We start from the raw sequence: 25,691 nt of genomic DNA on the forward strand, positions 1-25,691 counted from the left end.
TCCCAAATTTTTAACTCTCACCTTTCACTTTTTTTGTAATTTTATTTATTTACGTGAGAGAGAGAGAGAGAGAGCGCGCGCGCACGAGCAGGGAGAGGGAGAAGCAGACTCCCCGCTGAGTGGAAAGCCTGACACAGGTCTTGATCCCAGGATTCTGGGATCATGACCTGAGCCGAAGGCAGACACTCAACTGACTGAGCCATCCAGACAGCCCTTGCCCTTCACTCTCCTAAGTGCCAGAGGAAGTACATTTCCAGCTGGGTTTCTCTCTATGTGTGTGTATATGTGCACTCGTGCACAAATGTGTGTTTAAATGTGCTGAACATGTACAAAACTGAATACAGTATCTTCCCCTCAAAGCCTCTGTTTTATTAGCTTTTTATTATTTTTAAAGATATTTGTATTTGAGAATAAGAGCAAGTGGTGGGGAGGGGCAAAGGGAGGAGAAAGAGAAGCAGACTCCCCACTAAGTAAGGAGCCTAATGCAGGGCTCAATCCCAGGACCCCAGGATCATGACCTGAGCTGAAGGCAGACACTTCATCAACGGAGCCATCTAGGTGCCCCTGCTTCTTAGCTCTCCTAATTACTCCAAGATCTACCCCATCATCCAAGAACCATAGGATTCCTTTTTAATTCTTCCTCCTACCATGTCATGTCGATTCTACTTCTTTTTTTTTTTTTTTAAAGATTTTATTTATTTGACAGAGAGAGATCACAAGTAGGCAGAGAGGCAGGCAGAGAGAGAGAGAGAAGCAGCAGGCTCCCCGCTGAGCAGAGAGCCCGATGCGGGACTCGATCTCAAGACCCTGAGATCATGACCTGAGCCGAAGGCAGTGGCCTAACCCACTGAGCCACCCAGGCGCCCCATGTCGATTCTACTTCTAAAATATCATCCAAAAGTATTCCTTCCTCTACACTTTCAACAACTACCTGAGGCTCTCCTAATGTCTCTGCAAACTATTGTGGTACCTTTTCAGTTGGATTCCCTCAGTCCAGTACCCTTCACATTTCCATTAGGATTTTTATTTTATAACACAATTGCATGGTGTTATCCACTTATAATCCTTTAAGTAGGATTCCTTTAAATAGGCTGCCCAATCCCTCTAACTTAAACTTCAAAGTCACCGACAGAGTAATCTGGCCCTAAACTACTTTCTTGTCATCTCTGCCGTACCTCCCCCCAAATATATCCTATGCTCCAGACACACGCCATTATTGTAATAATTATTGCTAGAATTTTAAAAACTTGCTACAAGCCAGGTGCCCTGCATGTATTATCACATTTCATCATCACAACTACTGAGTTTTTTTTGACAGAGAAATAAAGGCTTGAAATTAAGTAGCCAGAGTGTGACCTCAGGCAAGTAAGTGAATCTCAGGCAAAGCTGAGATTTGTCCTCCAACAGTGCAACTCCAGAGCCCATGCTCTTACGCTTTACATTTTCTGGTGTCTACCATGTGCTTCTGCAAAGGCTGTTTTTCTTCCAGGAATGCCCACTCCCTAAACCTAAACCAGTGACTTTCACTCATCCTAAATGCAAACAGCACCTCCTAAAAGTATAGCCTTTCCCAATTACCAAAATTAACTGCTGCTTTGTTTGTGCTCTCCCAACATTTTGTTAAGACTGCTATTACAGTATTTAACTCTGTTAATTCACATGTGTTCTTCACTCTTGTACGCTGGCATCTACTCTAGCTGCGTGCCTTCACACAGGAAGTCTTTGACTAAGTGTGTCTTATTCACTCCCTGAGGCTAGGAGTAGAGCCTTTTCACACTATTACCCCATGGTACCCAAAATAGAGTAGATGCTCAAAATTTTTTCAAATCAAACAAAATTGGTATAAGAATTTTTTTTAAATTACCTGGAATAACAACAAAAAACCTGGAACAGCCAGAAGCAATGCAAAGTATAATAAAATTCATAACTAGACCCTTTAACTATTTCTCTAAGGCAAAGTAGCAAAGTAATATAGATCTCAAAATGTGTCTATTTTATTAATATTTGCACCAAGTAATCAGTGAACTAAAATTAGAAATGGAAAGCTCTTTGTACTGGATTTTGTGAGAAACTTTCCATTTACTGGGTCACAGTAGCTGTTGCACAGTAAATTATATACCTAGTCGTGGATTCCCCCAAGTGATCACTGTGCCCCTACCAGCAGCTATAGCCAAAGATGCAGACACCAACACAGAGCACCTCACTTGCAAACATCTAGTGGAGGTCTCACGATCAAACCTGGGATTAGGCACTGAGGAAGGAAAGAGCTTAAGGAGCAGCTAGATGAACTTGTTAATTATTTTGTTTCTGTTCTTTACTCAAATGCACTTCTCCTAAAATAAAGTGAAAGATTTCTGGATTTCACTCCTTGGAGAAGGATCAAAATATATATATATGTATATGTATATGTATATGTATACTCACACACACACACACACACACACACATATAGTGAGGAGGTCCTCATGACAGAATTTCAATTATGTATGCAACAATTCAACTTTTTAACCACTTTATCTCAGAAGACACTTCTGAATACATACATGGTCAAAAAAAACAGAACACATACAATGTTATCAAAACACAAAGCAAAAGGAGGCAATGTTATATACTGAGCATGAATTACACTTTTGGAATAGTTCTGTTTACTTACCAAATTTTGTCAGCAGAAAAATATATTGTTCAAAGAGACAATTATTAATTGCCTGATAATTATAAGAAAGGCTTTGAGCAACTAGAAGGAAAGAATAAACTAAGGACAATGTAGTAAAACATACAAAGTAACTGCAGTTACTGTTTTTAAACAGAAAAAAACTAGTGAAAAAGAAGCTAATGAAACAATTGTGACACTAAAGGAGTAAATAACTATGTATCACACCTTGTCATTTTCTCTTTTTTTTGACAACCGGCTATATCTGTTAATTGCAGCATCATGATCTGGAAAACAGAAATAACTATTAACAATAATACAACAGTACTTTACCAAACTTATAAATGCTTTAAATAGTCTTTACATGTGCATCTTCTAACAAACATGCTAAAGCAAGAATTCTCAAAATAAAATAAAAATTCTTTAACACATACTTCACTCCACCCAAATATTCCCATAGTCAAATTTCCCATGAAGTATCTTTCTACTTATTAAATTTGTTTTAAAAAAATCAATTCTAACGAGACTGTACTCCACAAAAAGTTTTTAAAAGTATTTTACTTTTTAAAAAGATTTTATTATTTATTTGAGAGACAGAGTGAGAAAGCACAAGGAGGATGAGTGGCAGAGGGAGAGGGAGAAGCAGGCTCCCCACTGAGCAGGGAGCCCAATGCAGGACTTGATCCCAGGACCCTGAAATCATGATCTGAGCGAAAGGCAGATGTTTAAACAACTGAGCCACACAGGGTCCCAGAAAGTATTTTTTAGTACAAAAATAGCAAATGTTCACTAAGGAAAATTTTGGAATATACAAGAAAACAAGGGAATATATTATATCAACTCCTCTAGTATTATTAATATAGCAAACCACAAGATTTGATTTAGTTTCTGTTTAAATTTTTCTTGTAGCATAAACTTAGTAAAACTTAAAAATAGCACTGATTTACATAATGTTCACTTACACTTTAAATTAGGTTCATTTTTTTCAATTATTACATAGAATATAGCCACAGTTTTATGTTGATAAAGAAATGCATCACTGTGAGAAAGAACTGTAAAGTATTCACAACTTACCATTACTAGCAATCTGAAACACTTCCTTTAACGTCAGTATTTCTGGAAAAGTTCAAGAATAGTTTCAATTTAGCATATTTATGAAATATCCAAAATTTTGTTTAGAAAACAGTAACTCCCATTTAAGCTAAACTCAAACTCCAAATAATATTTCATACTTCAACATTCAAAGTGAAAAAGTTCTGTGTTTTAGCTCGTCTACGAAACATTCACTATCTTTAACAACAATTACACCACCAGATCTACTTGCCACAAATTAATAATGTGACACAAAAATTTAAAATCATTGCAAATTCTAAGATATTCAAATATTCTTTTTTTTTAAAGATTTTATTTATTTATTTGACAGACAGAGATCACAAGTAGGCAGAGAGGCAGAGAGAGGAGGAAGCAGGCTCCCCACTGAGCAGAGAGCCCGATGTGGGGCTCAATCCCAGGACCCTGAGATCATGACCTGAGCCGAAGGCAGCGGCTTAACCCACTGAGCCACCCAGGCGCCCCAAATATCCTGACTTAGTACCAGCATCCAACTTATTATTTTTGATACAGACTCTAGTAAGTTCAAGTGCTGAATCTGAGAAAAAAGAAAAATTAGTAAGATATGACATTCAGACTAGGAAAAGAGAAAAGGGAACTTGTTTCTTGACCTTGGAAATGACCATCCTTGAGAATTATCACCATAAATACTAACTCCTTTTCTAAAATACATTTGTCTTTATTCCATGCATGATCTGAATACTTTACCATCCACTGATACATTAGTTCAATGTTTTTATTCTCTCTACATATTCAGTAAATAAGTCTGTATGACTCAGACTGTAAATTATGAGAAAGCAGAGCCAATTCTATAAAACTCTCATTTTATCACCTAATAATCCTAAACAGGGAAAAAAAATCCACCACAAACTACTAAGTCATGGGTTGCCAGACGTGCCAGTACCCCTACCTCCCACCACTGCAGTCCCTAAACACACCTCCTATGCCACTGTCACAGGTCAGGCGTTGGTCATAGCTCACTAAGCTCTCACAACTTCCTAATCCATTTTCCTGGATATCAAATCCACTCTATTCTAACCTTCAAAACAAAAGGAATTGGATCTACTTCTTCAAGGCCTCCATTGGCTTCTTTGCTTATAAACTTAAGTCCAACATCTTCAGCATGATCTTGTTCCAGATTCGTCTCCGGTCACTCCCCAACACATCCAACCTTGCAACCACGTTGAGTTTCTCGTCAACCACAAAACAAGACACCTATTTATATAACCCATACCTTTGTGCTTTCTAGTCTGTCTAATGGAACAATGACTCTCTTCTCCTTGCAAATGTCTCTTCACTGTTCGATGCTCATGTCACATCTTAGTGACATCTTACTGACACCCTCCTCTGAGCCCCCATAGCATCTTGTTCATTCCCTAATTATAAGAGAATTATCTTAATTACCTACTTTACCCATCTCCTTCTCAAGGCTTTCTTGACAGAAGACAACTGTATCTAGTTTAACATCTAGCAGGAGCTTCTATAAATATCCAGTGATACATTAAAGTGGTACAAGCTGCAGTTAGAAATGGTTAAGGTATACAGTAATATGCACTTTACAAGTATTGATCTGAGGGGTAATGGAAGTAGACATAAACTTGACTTCATTACCTTTTAGATCTCTTTCTTTAAACTGGGTAATGGGAAACATCATGGCATCAGCAAGCTGTGTTGAAAGTACTGCATGGCAAGAGCTAAGCTAGTAAAAGGAAGACCAAAATGGCTGAATAAATAACTATACAGAAATATTTAGCCAGTGTTTATAAATTAAACAAAATCTAATAAACAGATGGTGATACATTTTACATAAGAGAACATTCAAAATTATGTGATATAGTCCAAAATACTATACAGTTAAAAAAAAAAAAGTCCATTTAAAACCCTTAGAAAAAAAACATAGGATAACCTAGGATTTGGCAATGGCTCTTACATATGACACCAAAGCACAAGCAACTAAGAAAATATAAATTGGACTTCATCAAAATTAAAAACTTTGGGCAAAGGATATATCAAGAAAGTAAACACACAGCCTGCAGAAAGGGGAGAAATATTTGCCAGTCACATATTGAGAATGAACCTGTATCTACAATCAGGAAGCCTTAAACTCAGTAATAAAAGAAAAACCACTCAACTGAAAAACGGGCAAAGTACTGAATGAAGCACTTCACCCCTGCCCACAGTGCTGCCTTCCGTAGTTTCAGTTACCCAGGGTTAACTGCCATCCCGAAGCAGATGATCCTCCTTCAGACACAGTGTCAGAAGGCCAACAGGAGCCTAACGGGTCCTTAGAGTGCTTCCATCATTCACCTCACTGCATCTCATCATGCAGGCACTCTATCATCTCACATCACCACAAGAAGGGTTGAGTACAGCACCGTAATATATTTTGCAAGAGAGACACACACACCACATTCACAGAACTTGTATTATGGTATAATGTTATAATTCTATTTTATTAGTAATTATTCTCTCATTTTGTTAAACCTACTGTGCCTATTTTATAAATTACTCTTTGTCACATGTGTATATATGTATAGGGAAACACATTATATATGATTCCATACTACCCATGGTTTCAGATGACCACTTGGAGTGGTGTGTGAAAGTATCACCTGTGGATGCGGAGGTGGGTACTACCATAGACATTTCTTTGAAGATACAGAAATGGCCAATAAGCATAGAAAAAGGTCCTCAACACCATTAGTCAACAGGAAAATGCACATAAAAACTACAATGATACACTACTTCACACCTGCTTAGATGGTTATAATAAAAATATTAACAAAAATAGTAAGTGTTGGTGAGGACGTGGAAAAACTGGAACCCTCCATTACTGGTGGGAATGTAAAAGTATATAGGACCTGTGGAAAACAGTCTGACTCAAAAAGTTAAATATAAAATTATTGTATGACCCAGCAATTCCACTCCTGATTACAGACCCAAAAGAACTGAATACTGGTGTTCAAGAAAAAAATAAAACAAAACCTTATATACAAACCCTCACTGTAGCACTATTCCCACTGGCCAAAAGGCATAAAACAACTCACTGCCCATCAACTATCAATGGATAAATAAAAAGTGGTATACTCATATGATGGAATTTTATTCACCTTCTGATACATGCTACAACACAGACAAACCTTGAAAACATTAAAGAAGACAGACACAAAAATCCACAAACTGTGTTAAGTCCATTTATATGAAATATCCAAAGCAGGCAAATCTATACAGATAGAAAAATAGATTTGTGGTTGCCAAGATCTGAAGGGAGAGGAAGTAGGGAGTGGCTGCTTAATGGGAATAGGGTTTCCTTTGGGATGATGATGAAAATGTTCTGGAACATCAGCGGTGAGGGCTGCACAGCATTGTGAGTGTATAAATGTAACCAGGGAGACATTTTATGTATATTTTACCAGAATAAAAATATTCCATTTCCTATAAATATTTCTCTATATTGCTCTACTATAACAGTATTTTGCTATAATGAGTTATTAAAATATTTCAAAAAACTACTTTTTCAGTTACGGAACTAGAAAAGACAGAACAATCTAATGGCTCCCATGAAGAGCTTTCATTGCACTAGTTGAGAACAGTAATGAACTCCCCAAATAGCTCTCACCGCCCCTCTTCCTCCTAGGAACATTTTACCATTCAGTTTATTAATCCTTCCATCCCAGTCAATATCAGCCCTTAATTTTTCTAACCATTCATCAGAACAAATTATTTTTAAAAAGACCCAGAAGTGGGGCGCCTGGATGGCTCAGTGGGTTAAGCCTCTGCCTTCAGCTCAGGTCATGATCCCAGGGTCCTAGGATCAAGCCCTGCATTGGGCTCTCTGCTCAGCAGGGAGCCTGCCTCTCTGCCTACTTGTGATCTCTGCCAAATAAATAAAATCTTGAAAAAACAACAAAAAAAAGACCCAGAACTTAGCTATATCTCACAATTTTTTTTTTAAGATTTTATTATTTAACAGACAGAGATCACAAGTAGGCAGAGAGGCAGGCAGAGACAGATGGAAGCAGACTCCCTGCTGAGCAGAAGGCCCGATGTAGGGCTCGATCCCAGGACCCTAAGATCATGACCTGAGCCGAAGGCAGAGGCTTAACCCACTGACCACCCAGGTGCCCTTATATCTCATAGTTTAACCTTTTTTGGGGGGAGGGAGAGAGCAGAGAGAGAGAGAAAACAAGTAGGCAGAGAGGCAGGCAGAGAGAAAGGGGAAAGCAGGCTCCCTACCAAGCAGAGAGCCTTATGTGGAGCTTGATCCCAGGACCCTGAGATCATGACCTAAGCTGAAGGCAGAGGGTTAACCCACTGAGCCACCCAGATGCCCCTCTTTTTTTTTTTTTTTTTTAATTTATTTATTTGTCAAGAGAGAGAGAACAGGCAGGTAGAAGCAGAGGAAGAAGCAGGCTTCCAGCTGAGCAAGGAGCCCAATGTGGGAGTTCATGACCTGAGCTGAAGGCAAACAGATGCTTAACCAACTGAGCCACCCAGGCGTCCCTCATAGTTGAACTCTTACCTCCCTGCCTACACCAGATAAAAGAGTGAAAGGTTGAATGACACAGACTAAGAAGAGAGACAGCACATCTCTAGGCTCATCCCCAAAAACAATTTGTTTTAATCAAACAAAGCACTATTTTTATGAGACATCCACTAAGATATGAGACCAACACTAATATGGAAATAAGGTCCTTCTTTTTTTAAAGATTTTATTTATTTATTTGACAGAGAGAGAGAGCATGAGAAGGGGGAGGGCCAGAGGGAGAAGCAGACTCCCTGCAGAGCACGGAGCCTGATACGGAACTCGATCCCGAGCCCCCAGGATCATGACCCAAGCTGAAGGCAGTTGCTCAAACAACTGAGCCACCCAGGTGCCCCAATAAGGTCCTTCTTTAATTAAAGAGATTTGCTCATATAATCATTATAATACAAGTTCCCAATAAAAGCTAAACTTGAATAATTTAATAATAAGACCACTTACTCAAGCAAAATAAGTACTTACCTCATCTATAACTTTTGAAAACTGTTGCAAAGTAGAGCTCATAACTTCATCATCACCCCCCAAAGGAAAACGCTAAAAAAAGAGAAACAGAGATGAGGTAATGTCCAGTGCTGTAGGTCTTCTGTGACTGATGCTGTAATTTACATTTAAAAAATTTTTTTATAATTTTTTATTTTTTATTAACATATAATGTATTAGCCCCAGGGGTACAGGTCTGTGAATCGCCAGGTTTACACACTTCACAGCACTCACCACAGCACATACCCTCCCCAACGTCCATAACCCAACTACCCTCTCCCTACCCCTCTCTCCCAGCAACCCTCAGTTTGTTTTGTGAGATTAAGAGTCTCTTATGATTTGTCTCCCTCCCGATCCCATCTTGTTTCATTTTTTCCTTCCCTACCCCCCAAAACCCCACATTGCTTCTCCAATTCTTCATATCAGGGTGTAATTTACATTTTCAAAAATAGCTGGCCCTCAAAAAAAAAAAAAAAATAGCTGACCCTCAAAACACATGGGAATTAGAAGTGCTGACCCGCACATATAACTTTTAACTTTCCCCAAATTTAACTAACAGCCAACTGTTGACAGGAGCCTTATCAGTAATGTAAACAGTTAACACATATTTTATATATTACATGTATTGTGTACTGTATTTTCATAATCTTTAAGAGAAAAGTGTTAAGAAAATCATAGGAAGAAAAAATATATTTACTGTACTGTATCCAAAAAAAAACCCACCCATGAATAAGTGGACCCATTCAGTTCAAACCCATGTTGTTGTATTTTTTTAAGATTTTATTCATTTGGGGCGCCTGGGTGGCTCAGTGGGTTAAGCCTCTGCCTTCGGCTCAGGTCATGATCTCAGGGTCCTGGGATCGAGCCCCGCATCGAGCCCCGCGTTGGGAGCCTGCTTCCCCCTCTCTCTGCCTGCCTCTCTGCCTACCTGTGATCTCTCTCTCTCTCTGTGTCAAATAAATGAATAAAATCTTTAAAAAAAAAAAGATTTTATTCATTTATTTGAGAGAGAGAAAGAGAGCGAGCGAGCACGAAAAAGGGGGGGGGTCAGCGGGAGAAGAACACTCCCACCGAGGAGGGAGCCTGATGCGTAACTAGATCCAGGACTCCAGGATCATGACCTTAGCCAAAGGCACTCGCTCAACCAACTGAGCCACATAGGCACCCCTCAAACCCATGTTAAGAATCAACTGAAACTTTTACGAATTTCCAAAATTTTGAATACTCTAAAAAATGTCACTTAACAAAAGAGTGTAATTTGTACAATTAGTAAACATTACTTAAAATATTTGCTAAGCAACTGATTAACATAGTATTATAGGAATGCATACCATACTAGGAGTTCAGAGATTTGTTTCGTTCTAATTCCTCCAATAACCACCTATAAAATGAGTAAGCCTCGGTTTCCTTATTTGTAAGAAGAGGAGAAGTCAATTAAATAACTTCTACCTAAGATTAATTAAAAGGAGCTATAATGGAATTTCAACAGCATTTCAAAATTACTTTCTATGAATTCAAAAAAGCTTAGGATTCTTGATGAGAAATTCTATTTATACAGATACTTTATCACTGCATAGTTTCAATTAGGCTTTTAAAATTTTCACGTACAATACCTGTTTTTCATATTCTTTTAAAAGTTTTGAAGTCAGGTGTGTTGCTGCACTTAATTCATTCTGTGGGGGGGAAAAATCAGCATTCAAATTAACACAATATTACTAAGAAAAAGCTTTAGTCGAAGATACCTACGCCACTTTTGTTTTTTACTTAATATAAGTGCTATATAACGCGTTCTCTAAACCCCTCATTAAATCACTGGAAAGGGAACTACCATTAAAGCACTTTAAAGGGAAACTCAAACCATTAAACAGATACCATCAAGGAACTCAGCAGTGTTCTTCTACGTGTACTTTTTTTTTTTTTAGCTAATAAAAACTCAGCATTAAATATTGTTAAAGCTTTAAAGTTAGAAGTAAACTGTATATAATCTTAGCAAAATCTTAATAGATTCTACATTGATGACAAATTATTCCTCTCTCTAGGTGCTGAAACTATACCAATACATTTAACAACATACAACCAAACTATGGTTAGTCTAGTCATGTAATACAGCAACACAGAAACATGAAGGTATTACTTTCAAGTTTTTTTTCTAGTGATGAATATAATGACAAAATTAACATTTCTTTTACAAAGTAATCTCTGTAGTCAGGAGTCAAATCTTGAGAGACCAACTGCAAGGAAAAAAATTTAAAACTATCCCAGCAACTTTTTAATTCATTTTTTTAAAGATTTTTACCTACAGAGGGAGAAAGTGTACAGGCACATGACTTGGAGGAGGGGCAGAAGAAAAGAAAGAATCCCGAGCAGACTTGGAGCTGAGCACAGAGCCTGATGTGGGGGCTTGACTTCACAATCCTGAGATCATAAGCTGAGCCAAAATTAAGAGTTGGACCCTTAACTGACGAAGCCACCTGGGCACCCCTCAGAGCAACTTTTTAGTACATAATGAAAATGTGAGTCCAGAAAGGAGGTAAAATGAGAAAGGGGGGGGGACTTGTACACCTAATTAATCCCTAAGAAAGTTTATGATAGAACCCAGGTTCCTGTTAAGGCTTATAATTAAGTTACATAAACACAGCTTCAAATCTTAAACCTGCTCAACAAAACAATCTAGTCATCTCCTTAATTCATCTCACAGTACCCAGAGTTACATCCAATTTTTATTATCTGTTTCTCACTAAACATAAACTACCTTCAATCCTTTACTCAAAAAGGGGGAAATGTTCCGTAAGATTAAAAGCACAATTAGGGAAAACCCTGGTGACCATATGGGGTTTTTCAGTCAAATCTTAGGCAAAGATCATGATCAGTAAGTTTCAGTAAGAAAGTTCTTACTATTTCTGTGTAAAAAGGGGAAGATGCTTCAATCTTTATCTCTTCTGTAGCACTGCAAAGTACACACTAGTAACTGGAATGTGAGCTTTAATACAAAATACTTAAAAGTTCATGCATCAAAAAACAAAAAAAAACAAAAAAAAACCAGTTCATGCATCTACTCAACAAATATTACTATGAGCCCAGGATAGAGCTAGGCACCAGTAAACAAGGCAGGCACTAGCTAGTTCTGTCCTCACGGGCTTCAAGAGTCATTAAAAAAAAGCAGTTAGCCTTTAGGCCTTTACCTGTGCATCATAAATCCGCAGCATAGCTTGATACAACTGGTTCATATAGTTGGAAATAGCTGTAGCATCTTCTTCAAATACACCCAGTAAAGACCTTGTCTGTATAAAATAAAAGCAGTAAGTTTACATTAACCATTATATAAATCAGATAGAAAATTATTTTCTAAAGAAAGGAAAAATCCTAGGATATTGGGGCTCTAACAATTCTGAGTCTTAACCTATTTTCTCTTTTGATAGTAATGCCAAGATGCTGGGGTTCTTTGTTCTCAATTTCACTTCACTAAAATGGAGGGATTTTCCAACTACATCACACAAAATTTCTTTTTATTTATTTGTTTAGGGAAGCGACAGAGGGAGAGAGAATCTCAAGCAGGCTCCAAGCCCAGCGCAGTTCCATCACACAACCCTGAGATCACGACCTGACCAAAATCAGGAGCTGAACGCTTAAATGACTGAGCCACTCAGCGCCCTCATCACATAAACTTTAAAAGGAACAACAAAGGTATATTTTCATGAATTAAAAAGTCTGTAATTAAATTAAGATCAACAAAAATATACAAGGCTAAATTAACAGTATTCCATGTATAAGTATTATAGAGGTCTTATTTCAGGATAACTCAGTACGGTTTCTTTTTCCGTGGTCTCTTGTTGTAGTGCCAAACCCCTCCCCACCCTAATCCAAAATAACAACATAGTACCCATTCCCAACATGGCCTAGGAAACACTAACTTGGATTTTATGAGTATAGAATTTGAGGTTCTTTTTTTCTTCTTCTTTATACTTATCTATATTGTTAAGTGCTTTTTTAAAAAAGATTTTATTTATTTATTGACAGAGAAAGAGAGATCACAAATAGGCAGAGCAGCAGGCAGAGATAGAGAGGGAAGCAGGATCCCTGCTGAGCAGACAGCCTGATGTGGGGCTTGATCCCAGGACCCTGAGATCATGACCTGAGCCAAAGGCAGAGGCTTAATCCACTGACCCACCCAGGCACCCCAAGTTAAACATTTTTTTTAATGCAATAAGCATTTCCCCTTCATTTTAGGGGGAAAAATGTGTAAGTAAATGTTAAAGACTGTCAATAAAAAGGGTCAGAGATAAGGAAACTCAGCATATCAAGGCAAGCATACTCACTTTTTCATATCCCAAAGACAAAGAGAAAAAACCAACAACTATTGAGATAACTCCAATTTAAAATCTAAAAGATGACCTTGTATTTTTATTCTACAAATAATTCATTCTTACAAGGTGGTTTTTAAAAAAACCAACTTATTCCTTAGCTTCCTGTTTTTGGAAAAGGAAGCTAAATCAATATGGTTTAAAAAAAAAAAGAGGGCACAAAATCTTTTTGTCCACATATGAAATCCATGTTGTCAGTCCTCTTTCCCATGCCCCAAAGATTTAAATCTGACAGAATTTCACTTTAGCTCTATGCCCCCTTCTATTCCCCACAGTGTTACTTTAAGATGTAAAAAAGAAAACAGCAAGAAACTTTGTTTGATTAGTGCCGTTCTTAAGAAAAATCTGCCATTTCATTTTTTTGTTTCCCCCAAATTATTATTACACATTTATGCAAAAACCTGCATTGTATTTAAGTTAAAAAGATCTCCTTAGCCCCAAACACTGTTAAAACAGGTTCCCTATTTAAAACTAATAATATCCAGGGCACCTGGGTGGCTCAGTGGGTTAAGCCTCTGTCTTCAGCTCAGGCCATGATCTCAGGGTCCTGGGATCGAGCCCCACATCAGGCTCTCTGCTCAGGAGGGAACCTGCTTCCTCCTCTCTTTCTGCCTGCCTCTCTGCCTACTTGTGATCTCTGTCAAATAAATAAATCTTTTTAAAAAATTAAAAAAAATAAAACTAATATCCAGTTAGCACTTTATAAAAGTACATTAATATGGTACCATTTCATTGAATCTATAATGGCATCCACTGTAAGCTGTGCCATTTTTTTAAAAAAGATTTATTTATTTATTTGAGAGAGAGCAAGCGTGCATGCACGTGCACACCAGTGGGAGAAGGGGCAAAGGGAAAGAATCTTCAAGCAGACTTCCCACTGAGCATGGAGCCTGATACAGAGCTGGATCCCACAACCCATGAGATCGTGACCTGAGCCAAAACCAAGAGTCAGATGCTTAACCAGATGCTTAACCGACTGAGCCACCAAGGCAACCCCTGCACCATTTTTAAATACTACTTAAATAAAACAAATGCCAGCAATTAAGCTATCATTTGAGATTTTCTTAGGTCTTTCAACTTTGACTTTATATTTGTGGAAATGAACCCTTAGACAGAATTTGATATACGACTCCTATGAACATAAAAGGAAAACACAAACAGCCTAAATTTAATATTATCCTAACATTTTTTCAGAGTTCAATTCTTTTGAGTCACTTTTTGACTTAAGAATCAATATCCATGTTTTCTCACGCAGTATTATTCTGTGCCATGGGGGTGATAAATATTTCTTAGAAGTGTTCTACTTTTGTCCCCAATATTTTTTTCCAACCACTGATACCCATTCAGCAAATTTTGATGGTGGCGCTTGGCTTCATCACAGGAGTCAAAGGAATATTTTCAGACAACAGGACTGATGGTCCTTCAAGTGGCTGTTAAATTCAGTGCTGAATGCTGAAGGCCGCACTTGACCAGTCATGCCACTAGGAGAAACAATCATGTGTGCACATTTGCAACCAACTACAAATAAATTGTCAACTGTAGAAGGGCATCTATCTCAGTATCAGACATGTCAAGATGTGGAAAAAGGGAAAAAAAGTAGGTCATAATCTGTGAATATTATGTCAAAGAAAGAAGTCTTCAACTGGGACTAGAGTTTTATTTTCCTAGTTCTAGCATTGATGAATCACTGATATTTATCTATACATAAAATCAATCATTTTTAAAATATCATATCTGTTATTGACCAGCAAGTTTCATTTTGCTCCAGATTTTCAAAACAATATAGAACTATGGACAAGACATCTAGTGTAGTCTTAAAGATCTCCTGTCTCAATAAACATGTTCTTCTGCAGAATGGGAGATTAAATTCTAAAGATGTTTATATCCAATCAACTAGATTTGAACTTGCAAATAGCCCTCTATTTTAACACTTACTATAAATCAAAACTAAAAATGGGTAACTGCGATTTAGGATACTCTTCTATGACTCCAGGTTCTAACTTTTTTACATAGCAACTGACAGGACACTTTTAACTAGGATCAAATGATCTAAATAGAAACCTATCTACATTCTTTTTGTTATTTGACTTCTTGGACTCTATGCTAGATAAACAGTCCATATGACAACAAAAATTTATGCCTCAGAGCATTTACCTCAGTCCTATATATAAGACAAAACTTGTGGAAAACTCTTGAAGTCCAACAGTAGGACAACTATTAAGTCACTTAAGGAAACATGCAACTTTCAAATTTTTTTATTCAGAATTTAATAATATGTGAACATATTTACATTACAATGTTAAGTTAAAGCTGAATAAAAATTGTTATACACAAGAGAACTTTAAATACATTAAAATATATAAAAGAAAACAAGGAAAAATTGTTTAACAGGGTTTGCTGCTGGATGCAGGACAGGTAACTGTGTTTCTAGACCTTCCAATTTTTCTAAAGCACGTAACTATGATTTTTATTATTAGGTACAAAAATAAAAACACTCGCTTTAACAGCTGAGATTCAGAGAAGCTGACAGACTTTCCTTAAAGTGAAGTGGCAGTCAAGACTAAAGCTCCATTCCTGAACCTCGGAATCCAGGGCTTTCCATCCTACCACAAGTTCTCCCTAAGTATTACTTCCAAGCATCTTCCCTTTCTAAATCTCATTTGCCCCAACTAATTTTTCCAACTAAATAATGCCTAGTTCAAATTATTACTTACAGAAATTGAAAGAATATCAAGGTGGCTATTTTCATTAAAAATTACTATAAAACTGAAACCAATATGGCACTACTTGTAAAAAAACAATGAATGCTCAAGTTGTAAACTCACTGTGTGAAAAGTACAAGAAATTAGTCTGATGAGTCAGATCATATCCTCCACACAAGTCATGGCAAGGACACCGTGCTACCCATTCTGGACTGTGTATAATCTTTATGAGCTATAAAACCCAGGAGAGGTAAGAAAGGTAAGGCAACCTGCAGAGTCTTATATAATAGTAGTAAAGTGACAAAGTGCACCTGAACAATACATGCCACAAAATTTTTACAAAACATCTGAAACAAACAAAGCTTCTAACTTTACACTACAGAAATCATTAAGAACTTGAACTAGCTAATACTGGCAGTCAAGATAAACCAAGATGTGGGGTTTATTCTGTTTCAGTTTAGGCTGATAAGAGAACATCACAGCAAAAAACTGGCTTGTGAAGATAACTCTCCCCCCGGGGGGGGGGGGGAATCAAGTCCACAATCAGAGCCTGACTTCCACCTGGCAATTAAAACTGGCACAAAGTCATGACACACATCACACAGGCCAGGGGGGGTCCAGCCCCTTCTTCCTCAACTTTCGGGGCCATATTAAACTATCAAGACACACATGAAACACGTGCAACTGCAGTTCTGAATAAAGAGCATTTCAGAGGTAGCCAACCAGCAACATCGTCGCCTTAAATCGCTTCAACTGTGTAAACAACACCGGCTTAGGGATGGTGTTTCTCGACCCAACTTACAGCGCCTACCTACAGGTTTTCAACAGAACTCATTTCATTCTTCAGTAGTGAACCCGTAACAAATTGTTACATCTCCCCAGACTGCCTGAGGCGAGAGCAGCCACAGCGGCATTATCCCCCAAAGCAAGGAAACACGGGCTTTTATTTTATTCTGAGCATTCTGAGGAGTTTATTAGGGCCAAGTCTGCATCATTCCGCGCAGCAGTCTTGGAGCCGCGAAGGCGCCGTCCACCACAAGCCGTGCACAGGTCGAGTGACAGCGGATACAGTCGCGGCCACGACACTGGACACAGTCCGCGGGGAGGCTCCGAACCACACGAAGAGCTTCGTCGGTGACTCTCCACGCGGGCAAACCAGCAGCCTTGCAGCATCTCCCGAAGAAAAACTATCCATTCCCTTCCCTAGGTTGCTCAGAAATCATGGAGTAAGTCTACGGTTGTTTTTTGGTTTTGTTTTCCTCCTTCTGTCCTTCCTCCGAAGAGACCTTCAGGGAGGAAATCCCGGGACTGGCATTTATGACCTTACAGGCGATAAAAACGCACCTTTCGTCAAATACAAGGGAGCCCCGAAACGTACGTGACCGCCGGGCCCACGAGCGAAGGCGGCGGAGGTTCGGTCGCCGCCCGCCGACGTCCCAGACCCCGCGCGTGCCTCTCGGCCCAGCCGTACAGGCCCACGCGGGCCTCGGGCTGGCGGCCGGGCCGCGGCGGCTCGGGGCGCGGCCCGCGACGGGCGGGGACACTGGCCGACGGCGCCCACCTGAACCGAAGCGGGCACCTGCGGCGGCCGCGGCTCCAGGCCTGGGGTCCGCCCGCCCTGCTCCTTCCCTCGCCTCGCGCCGCCGCCCGCGTCTCACCTGCGGACTGTCCTCCAGCGTCTCCTCGATGGGCAGCTTGTCGATTCCCGGCATCGTGGCGGAGGGAGGGCGGCGGCAGGAGACACGGCAGCCGCCCACAGCTCCCCGCGCCCGCCCGCTCGCCTGCAGCAGCTGACCCCGACCCGCCCTCTCTTACAGGCGCGGCCGCCGTCGCCGCCCGCGCCGCTCTCGCCAGGCGCCGAGTGGCCGCGCGGGAAATCCCGCCCCCTCGGCCGCTCTGCCCCGCCTCCCGGAACGCCCATTGGCTCGCGGCGACGCCCGTCAGCGCGGCGGGGTTGGCCGAGAGGCTCCTCTGCTGCGCGGGGCTGTGAGGTGAGCTGTGGCCTTGGGGGCTACGGTGCTTGCTTAAGAGGACCTTATGTCCTCCCCGCGCGTTTTGATGTAAATTGTAGGGGACCGTCTACCCCACACCTCCGACAGCGAAGGTTTCCGGGAACTAGAGCCTCGTTTGAGGAGGACCACAGTAGGAGTGTGGGGCGGCTTTCCTTCTCCCGCAGCATTTTTCATCAGACCGCGGAAGAGGCCCTGCTGCCGGGGGCCTTTCTTAGTTGCTTAAATTACAACGTTTCCAGCCCTGCCCGGAGCGTCTCGTCTACTTCCCACCCCACACCCTCCAGCAAAATGGTGCTGGTTACCTCAGATGTTTGTGAAACCCCAAGTTGTGTCTTTAATAGGGCCTACCAGTAGATTCACGGACAGTAGACTCGAAATTATTTTTCCGGGCACTTGGGTATCAGTATGTTCAGTTAAAAACATGTGATTTGGGGGCGCCTGGGTGGCTCAGTGGGTTAAAGCCTCTGCCTTCCGCTCAGGTCATGCTCTCGGGGTCCTGGGATGGAGCCCCACATGGGGAGAGGGGCGGGGTTCTCTGCTCAGCGGGGAGCCTGCTTCCCTTCCTCTCTCTCTGCCTGCCTCTTTGCCTACTTGTAATCTCTGTCACATAAATAAATAAAATCTTTAAAACAAACAAACATGTGATTTGTTGTCAGTTCATCAAATCTTACTTGGCCTTGAAGGGCGGTCGTTCCTTAATTCAGACTCCCGAATTTCTTTTAAATCGCAAATGACAACATCTTTTAAAGATCTGGATACACTGGTTAATTATGTCGGTAACTGATTAGCATTTCTGTTAGGTCAAAAAGTTTTGGAAGAAGTTTTAAATAGCTTCTTCAGCCTCTAATTTTACAGTAGATAATAGTGAAGCCCTAATTCCAGAACCTGGTCTGGATTGGAACTCCTGGTTCTTTGTCCTTCTTCCCCAAACTCACACTGCCTCATTTATTTCTCTGTAGAGTTGTAAGTTTTCATCAGTATACAAAAAAAAAAAAAAAAAAAAAAAAAAGGCAAAATCATAAGAGCCTCATCAAATTCTAGCCATTTGGGGCACCTGGCTTGCTCTGTTGGTAAAGCATGAGACTTTCAGTCTTGGGGTTGTGGGTTCAAGGCCCACACTGGGTGTAAACATCACTTAAAAAAAACAAAATCAGGGATGCCTGGGTGGCTCAGTGGGTTAAAGCCTCTACCTTAAGCTCAGGTCATGATCCCAGGGTCCTGAGCACCACTGCCCCCCGGCTCTCTGCTCAGCAGGGAACCTACTTCCACCTCTCTCTCTCTCTCTGCCTACTTGTGATCTCTGTCAAATAAATAAATAAAATCTTTTTAAAAAATTGTTAAAATAAATAAAACTCTGGCCATTAATCCAGTCAATCCATTCCATTTTCACTCAAGAAATATTAGAAATGCTGAGTAAAGATTATTACTTGCCTGGTTCCACAGATACACTGGAATACATCCAGATACAGTAGAACAAACCCAAATATGGGAACAGGAACGGAAGTTACATATTTCAGGCTAAAATGGTAGATTTTCCCATGACCTCTTGAAGGAAAGATAAAATCTGGTTTTAAAAGTTTTACCAGGGGCGCCTGGGTGGCTCAGTATGTTAAGCTGATGCCTTCGGTTCAGGTCATGATCTCGGGGTCCTGGGATGGAGTACCGCATCGGGCCCTCTGCTCAGCAGGGGGCCTGCTTCCCTTCCCCTCTCTCTGCCTGCCTCTCTGCCTATTGTGATCTCTCTCTGTCAAATAAATAAATAAAATCTTTAAATAAATAAATAAAATAAAAGTTTTACCAAATAGGGGCACCTGGGTGGCTCAGTCATTAAGCGTCTGCCTTCAGCTCAGGTTATGACCCCAGGGTCCCCCGGATGAAGCCCTGCATTGGGCTCCCTGCTTGGCTGGAAGCCTGCTTCTTCTTCTCTCACTTGTGTTCACTCTCTTGCTGTGTCTCTGTCAAATAAATAAATACAATCTTAAAAAAAATAAAAAGAAATAAAAGTTTTATGAAATAGATTGCAATATCGTTTCACAGAATTATTCTTAGTGTAATAAGCTTTAAATAAGAGTTCTCTCCTTATATTGTTTGTTAACCACAAATCCTTCTAGAAGAGATCTTTAATTTTGGGTAGGTGGTTTGTAATCAGTTCTTAGAGTTATTGGTTCCCAGCTGCTTCAAAGTACTCAGCATCTGAGATACCTGGGTGGCTCAGTTGGTTGGACGACTGCCTTCGGCTCAGGTCATGATCCTGGAGTCCCAGAATCAAGTCCCACATCAGGCTCCCAGCTCCATGGGGAGTCTGCTTCGCTCTCTGACCTTCTCCTCACTCATGCTCTCTCTCACTGTCTCTCTCTTAAATAAATAAAATCTTTAAAAAAAAAGTACTCAGCATCTTACAGATTCCAACAACCCAGCTCTTTGCTTTGGTATTTGTTTTCTGCTCTGTCAGGACAGTGACATGCAACCTGGCTCTAAAGAAGAAAGGTTTTTCAAAGTAAATGACCTTCTTATAAGCTATGATTTAGCTTATAAATGAAGGAAAAGAAAGATTGTAGCAACTGATAAGAATCAAGAGTAAGTGACAAGTAAAAACAGGTGTAAGAAAGAAGAGCAATTATATGTTGTAACTGAAGGGGTTTGGCCAGTTAACTTGGCCAAACCAAACAATTCAATGAAAAATTCTGTTAGGTATCTGAGTTATCTTGGTGGCGTATTATCACCAAGTTAAGTGGCTTCCTTTTTTATGTATTTCTGCGCATCTAAGCTGTATTTTTGTAAAGGATTCTCAAGCAGTTATGAGGGAGTGGCAAGAAATTCTTGCCAGGTTTAGCCAATCAGAAAAAATGAAATAGATGTGGGAGGGGCTTTTAAAAAATGAAACAAACACAAACAAGCTGACTTTCAATTGTGTGGAGAGGCAGTTTAGTCAAATTACGAAACTAGAAAGAATCTTACCAAGCCTTCTTTTTGGATCCTCTCTTTGGGCTATTGTTTACTCTCACTCAAAAAGATAGTTGTATTTACTATTTTAAAACATTTCTAAAACTACAGAACTCACAGTCTCCTTTGGTAACCCCTTTAATCAGACTAAATTTTGTACAGTGGACCAAGCTCAGTTCCTTTTATACAGGAAACAAGGCTTGTTCAGAAAATGCCTTGAGGGTTACTGGAGACTCCCGTGGGTAGGATGGTAAAAACTTTGGCCAGCTGGATAATTTTATGGAAGGCAAGGCAGGATTAAACAACACCCAATAAAGAATTCTTTGAGACGTTTCACACATATAATTCATTGAGATGTTTCCATATAATTTACAACAAAAGGACATATAATCTTGTAAATAGATTTGTTAATTATTAGCCTCCTAAAATTATATTTGATCTTCTCATAATTAGGTTTTTACATAATATTCCTTGAAGTTCTGGTCTGTGGTCTATAATAGGAAAGAACCCCACAACCCCAAGGATGCTGGTGCTTTACCGTTCAAAATTATCCCCATAAGTTAGTGGTTACCTAACTCATGTACATGCAAAATTTATCTTGGGGAGGTTGTTAGGATATAGATTTTTGAGCCCAGCTGGGAGATTCTAATGCAGTAGGTCAGATGTGGGGCTGGGAATTTCCCCAGATGAGTTCAAAGATAATCTTCAAAGCACATGTTGAAAATCTCTATCTAAAAAGAAGAATAGCTAGGGGCACCTGGCTGGCTCTGTTTGTAAAGCATGTGATTTTTGATATCAGAGTTGTGAGTTCAAGCCCCACATTGGGTGTAGAGGTCACTTAAAAATAAAATCTTGGGGTGCCCAGGTGGCTCAGTCAGCTAAGCGTCCAACACTAAATTTCAGCTCAGGCCATGATCTCAGAGTTGTGAGATCAAGCCTCACATGGGGCTTGGTCCTGGGCATTACTTAAGAATCTCTTTTCCTCTTTCTCTGCCCCTTCCTCCTCTCTAAAAAAAAATAAAATAATAATGATAATAATAATAATAAATAAGTAAATAAATAAGTAAATGAAATCTTTTTTTTAATAGAAAATAACCATTTCCCTTGCCCAAATAAGTTTGTATTTTAGAAAATTTAAAGAGTCATGTAAACACTGAGGAAAAGAGTTTTTGGTTCCAATTGAGGATGGTGAAAGGGACCTATTTCAAAGCAAAGGTTATTACCCTGTTTTTATATCTTGGGGGTTTTTTTGGAAGTGGGGAAGGAGAGATGCCCTTAGGCTAAAAGACTTCAAACCCCCATAACACTTTTAACCCCAAGAATTTTAGAGGGCAACAGGCAAGTCAGTGAAGAAGAGATTACTCTGAGAAGTCAATGTGTCCCATGACTGTTTAATCATTAAAAATTTTAATTTTCACAGAACCACAGAGGACAGTAAAAAATAGAGTAAATGAGAATTGATTAAACCAGTACAGTTTATCACTCAGCTAATGTAAAAAAGAGTCTCAGGGTTAAGTAGCAAGCACCTCCTCCCAAGAAACACTAGATGGTGCTCTGAATTTAGTTTTGATTCAAATGCTTCAGGAAATGGCTGTCTTCAACAACTATTAGGTTATGAACCAAACAGTAAAGATCCTTGCCCTTGCGGAGCTACAGTTTAGTGGGGAGAGTGAGAAGAAAGGCAGACAATAGAAAACAAACATAATGGGTGGTATTAGGAGCATAGTGTCTTAGAAAGTGGTAAGTGCTGTGAAGAACAAGACAGGGAAAATAAGGTTGGAGGCAGTTCCAGTTTTAAACAGGCTCATCAGAGTGGGCTTCATTAAGAAGGAGAGATCTGGGGCGCCTGGGTGGCTCAGCGGGTTAATGCCTCTGCCTTTGGCTCAGGTCATGATCCTAGGGTTCTGGGATCAAGCCCCGCGTCGGGCTCTCTGCTCTGCAGGGAACCTGCTTTCTCCCCTCTCTCTCTGCCTGCCTCTCTGCCTACTTGTGATTTCTCTCTGTCAAAAAAAAAAAAAAGAAGGAGAGATCTAAACAAAAACTTGAAGGAGTCACAGGAGTGAGTGATGGGGATATCTGGGGATAAAGTGTTCCAGGAAGAGGAACAACCAGGGCAGAGGTTTTGACCTAAGACAGGAGTGGCCCAGACTGTTTTAAGAATTTCATAAAGCATCTTTTCATGTGTCTGTTAGCCATCTATATGCCTTCTTTGGAAAAGTGTCTATTGGGGTTCCTATAATCCCCTGCCTATTTTTTAATTGGACTTTTTGGGTTTTTTGGGTGTTGTGTTGTGTAAGTTCTTCATATGTTTTGGATATCACCCCCTTAACAGGGAAATCATTTGTGCTTAACTTCTCCCATTCTGAGGTTGCATTTTTGTTTTGTTGATGGTTTCCTTTGCTGCGCAGAGCTTTTTACTTTGGGGTAGAAGACATGCAGATGGTCAACAGATACATAAAGAGATGATCAACATCACTAATCATCAGGGAAAAGCAAATCAAAACCACAATGAGATATCACCTCACACCTATCAGATGACTAGTATCAGAAAGGAAAGAAATAGCAAGTGTTGGTGAGAATGTAGAGAAAAGGGAGCTCTCTTACACTGTTGGTGGGAATGTAAACTGGTGCAACGACTACCCAAAAGAGAATGGGGGTTCCTCAAAAATTTAAGATCAGAAATACCATATGATCCAGTAATCACACTACTGGATATCTAAGAAAGATACCTAAGAGATATCTAAAGATATCAAAGAAAATAAAACATGAATTCAAAAAGATACATGCACCCCTATGTTTACTGCAGTGTTATCTATAATCACCAAGATATGGAAGACACCTAAGTGTTCAGTGACAGATGAATGGATAAAGAAGATATGGTGTGTGTATATATATACAATGGATAAAAAAGAGTAAGTCATAAAAGAGAGTAAGATCTTGTCATTTGTGACAACATAGATGGACTGAGAAGGTATAATGCTAAGTGAAATAACTCAGAGAAAGACCAATACCATAAGATTTCATGATTCATTTATATAGAGAATCTAAAAAAAAAAAAAAAAAAAGGAACAAACAAACAAGCAAAAAAGCCAAAACCCAGAAATAGACTCATAAATACAGAGAATAAACTGGAAGTTGCCAGAAGGGAGAGGGGTTAGGAGATGGGAGAAATAGGTGAAGGGGATTAAGATACACAAACTTCTATATCTAAAATAAAGAAGTTACAGAGATGGAAAGTATAGCATAGGGAATAGAGTCAATAATACTGTAATTACCTTGTATGGTGACAGATGGTAACTGTACTTCTTGTGATGAACACTGTATAATGTATACAATTGTCAAATAACTATGTTGTGTACCTGAAACGAATATAACATTGTATGACAACTTTACTTAATAAAAATGGAAAAAATAACTTCATAGAGGCCAGGATGGCTGGAAAGGAGCAGTCTGGAGAGAGGGTTGAGGGGGAGGAGGGAGGAAGAGGAGGCCAGATCACATAAAACCTTGTGGCCTATGTGAGGATTTTGACTTTTACCCTGACTTTGGATAAGAATACCTTTATAGTCTACGGCCAAACCACCGTGAACGCGCCCGATCTCGTCTGATCTCGGAAGCTAAGCAAGGTCGGGCCTGGTTAGTACTTGGATGGAAGAATACCTTTATAGAGGTGGTGATTTGAAACAAATCACATTTGAAACAAATGTTGAGGAAGATGAATGAATTAGTGATATACCATCAATCATGGACAAATTAACATTGTCCCAAGCAAACTCTGTGTTTTTTGAGATTTAGTGATTTAAAAGAAAAATTACATCAGTGATTTAGCTAAATCACATACTGTGTACAATGTCAAAAGCAATGTCTTAATAACAGAAGACAGTGATTTCATGTAAAAACAAATGTATGATTTTTTTTCCTCTTCCCTTCCTGAATAATTCAGTTCTCAAGCCACTAGGTGGGGCCAAATAAAGTCTGGGCAGGGTAGATGAGGTACAGGGGCCCAGAGTAGGGTGTTGGAGTCCAACCAGGATAAGGAGGGCATCCCCACAAAGGAGCACCCTCGTGTGGGGTGTCCGGAGCCTGTGCAAGGTAGGGAGTATATCTGTATAGGTGGGTGTTAGAGCACAGAAGGCATAAAGAGGCTATTTTGGTGGAGAAGCAGCTAGGGAAAGGATGTGGGGGCAAACATGGGGTGAGGAGGGCATCTGCATGAGAGCGCAGTTTTGGAGTCCAGGTATGAAGAAGAAGGCTTTTATACAGCTTGGGAACCTGGTGTAGGATTTCAGAAAGCAAGGAGTGAGGAGAATATCCATGAAGAAGGATATAGTGCAGAGTCTCAGAACCTGAGTGGGGTGAAGAGAGCCCCACATAGAGAGTGGTGGTTAAGTGAGGGGGGGTATGCACAGAGGTCAGAACCCAAGCGGGGAGAGAAGGGCTCTGTGCATGAGGAAGTACCTAGGACAGATTATGGGTGTTTAGTGGAGTAAGGAATGTTTCTATAGCATGAGATGTCAGAGCTCCCTCCCTCAGAGGAAGTAGGGCATCTCTTCAGAGAGAGGGTGGTAACAATGCAAGTTTGGTTACATAGGGGGATACATCAGATAAATCAATATCTTGACCATAATGGAAACCAGGTTTCTTACTGTCAGAGAAGGGAGTTGACAAATACGGAAAGGGAGAAAATCAGAGTGAACCTTTTGGTGTTAGTTTGGAATTACATGCATACCTCATTTTTTTGGTGTGTTTTGGTCTTTTAAATTTATATTCAGTTAATTAACATCTAGTGTCTTATTAGTTTCAGACATAGAGTTCAGGGATTCATCAGTCTTATGTAACACCCAGTGCTCATTACATCACATGCCCTCCTTAATGCCCATCACCCAGTTA

At 39.9% G+C, this 25,691-nt stretch overlaps 1 protein-coding gene across 2 annotated transcripts in view; it reads right to left on the reverse strand.

Moving 5' to 3' along the window:
* Nucleotides 1–17,635, reverse strand: part of APPL1 (adaptor protein, phosphotyrosine interacting with PH domain and leucine zipper 1) — a 72,343-nt gene extending 54,708 nt beyond the window's left edge. For both annotated transcript variants that reach the window (XM_044253321.1, XM_044253320.1), the window contains exons 1-7: nt 17,505–17,635; nt 11,966–12,064; nt 10,397–10,456; nt 8,766–8,837; nt 5,372–5,459; nt 3,725–3,766; nt 2,879–2,937 (exon numbers count right to left, since the gene is read on the reverse strand). In XM_044253321.1, coding sequence (XP_044109256.1) covers nt 2,879–2,937; nt 3,725–3,766; nt 5,372–5,459; nt 8,766–8,837; nt 10,397–10,456; nt 11,966–12,064; nt 17,505–17,558 — 474 coding nt within the window. In that variant the 5' untranslated portion in view covers nt 17,559–17,635. The remainder of the gene's footprint in view (nt 1–2,878; nt 2,938–3,724; nt 3,767–5,371; nt 5,460–8,765; nt 8,838–10,396; nt 10,457–11,965; nt 12,065–17,504) is intronic.
* Nucleotides 17,636–25,691: the final 8,056 nt, after the last annotated feature.

This window comes from Neovison vison, chromosome 6 (assembly GCF_020171115.1).
Source record: "Neovison vison isolate M4711 chromosome 6, ASM_NN_V1, whole genome shotgun sequence".
Taxonomy (NCBI): domain Eukaryota; kingdom Metazoa; phylum Chordata; class Mammalia; order Carnivora; family Mustelidae; genus Neogale; species Neogale vison.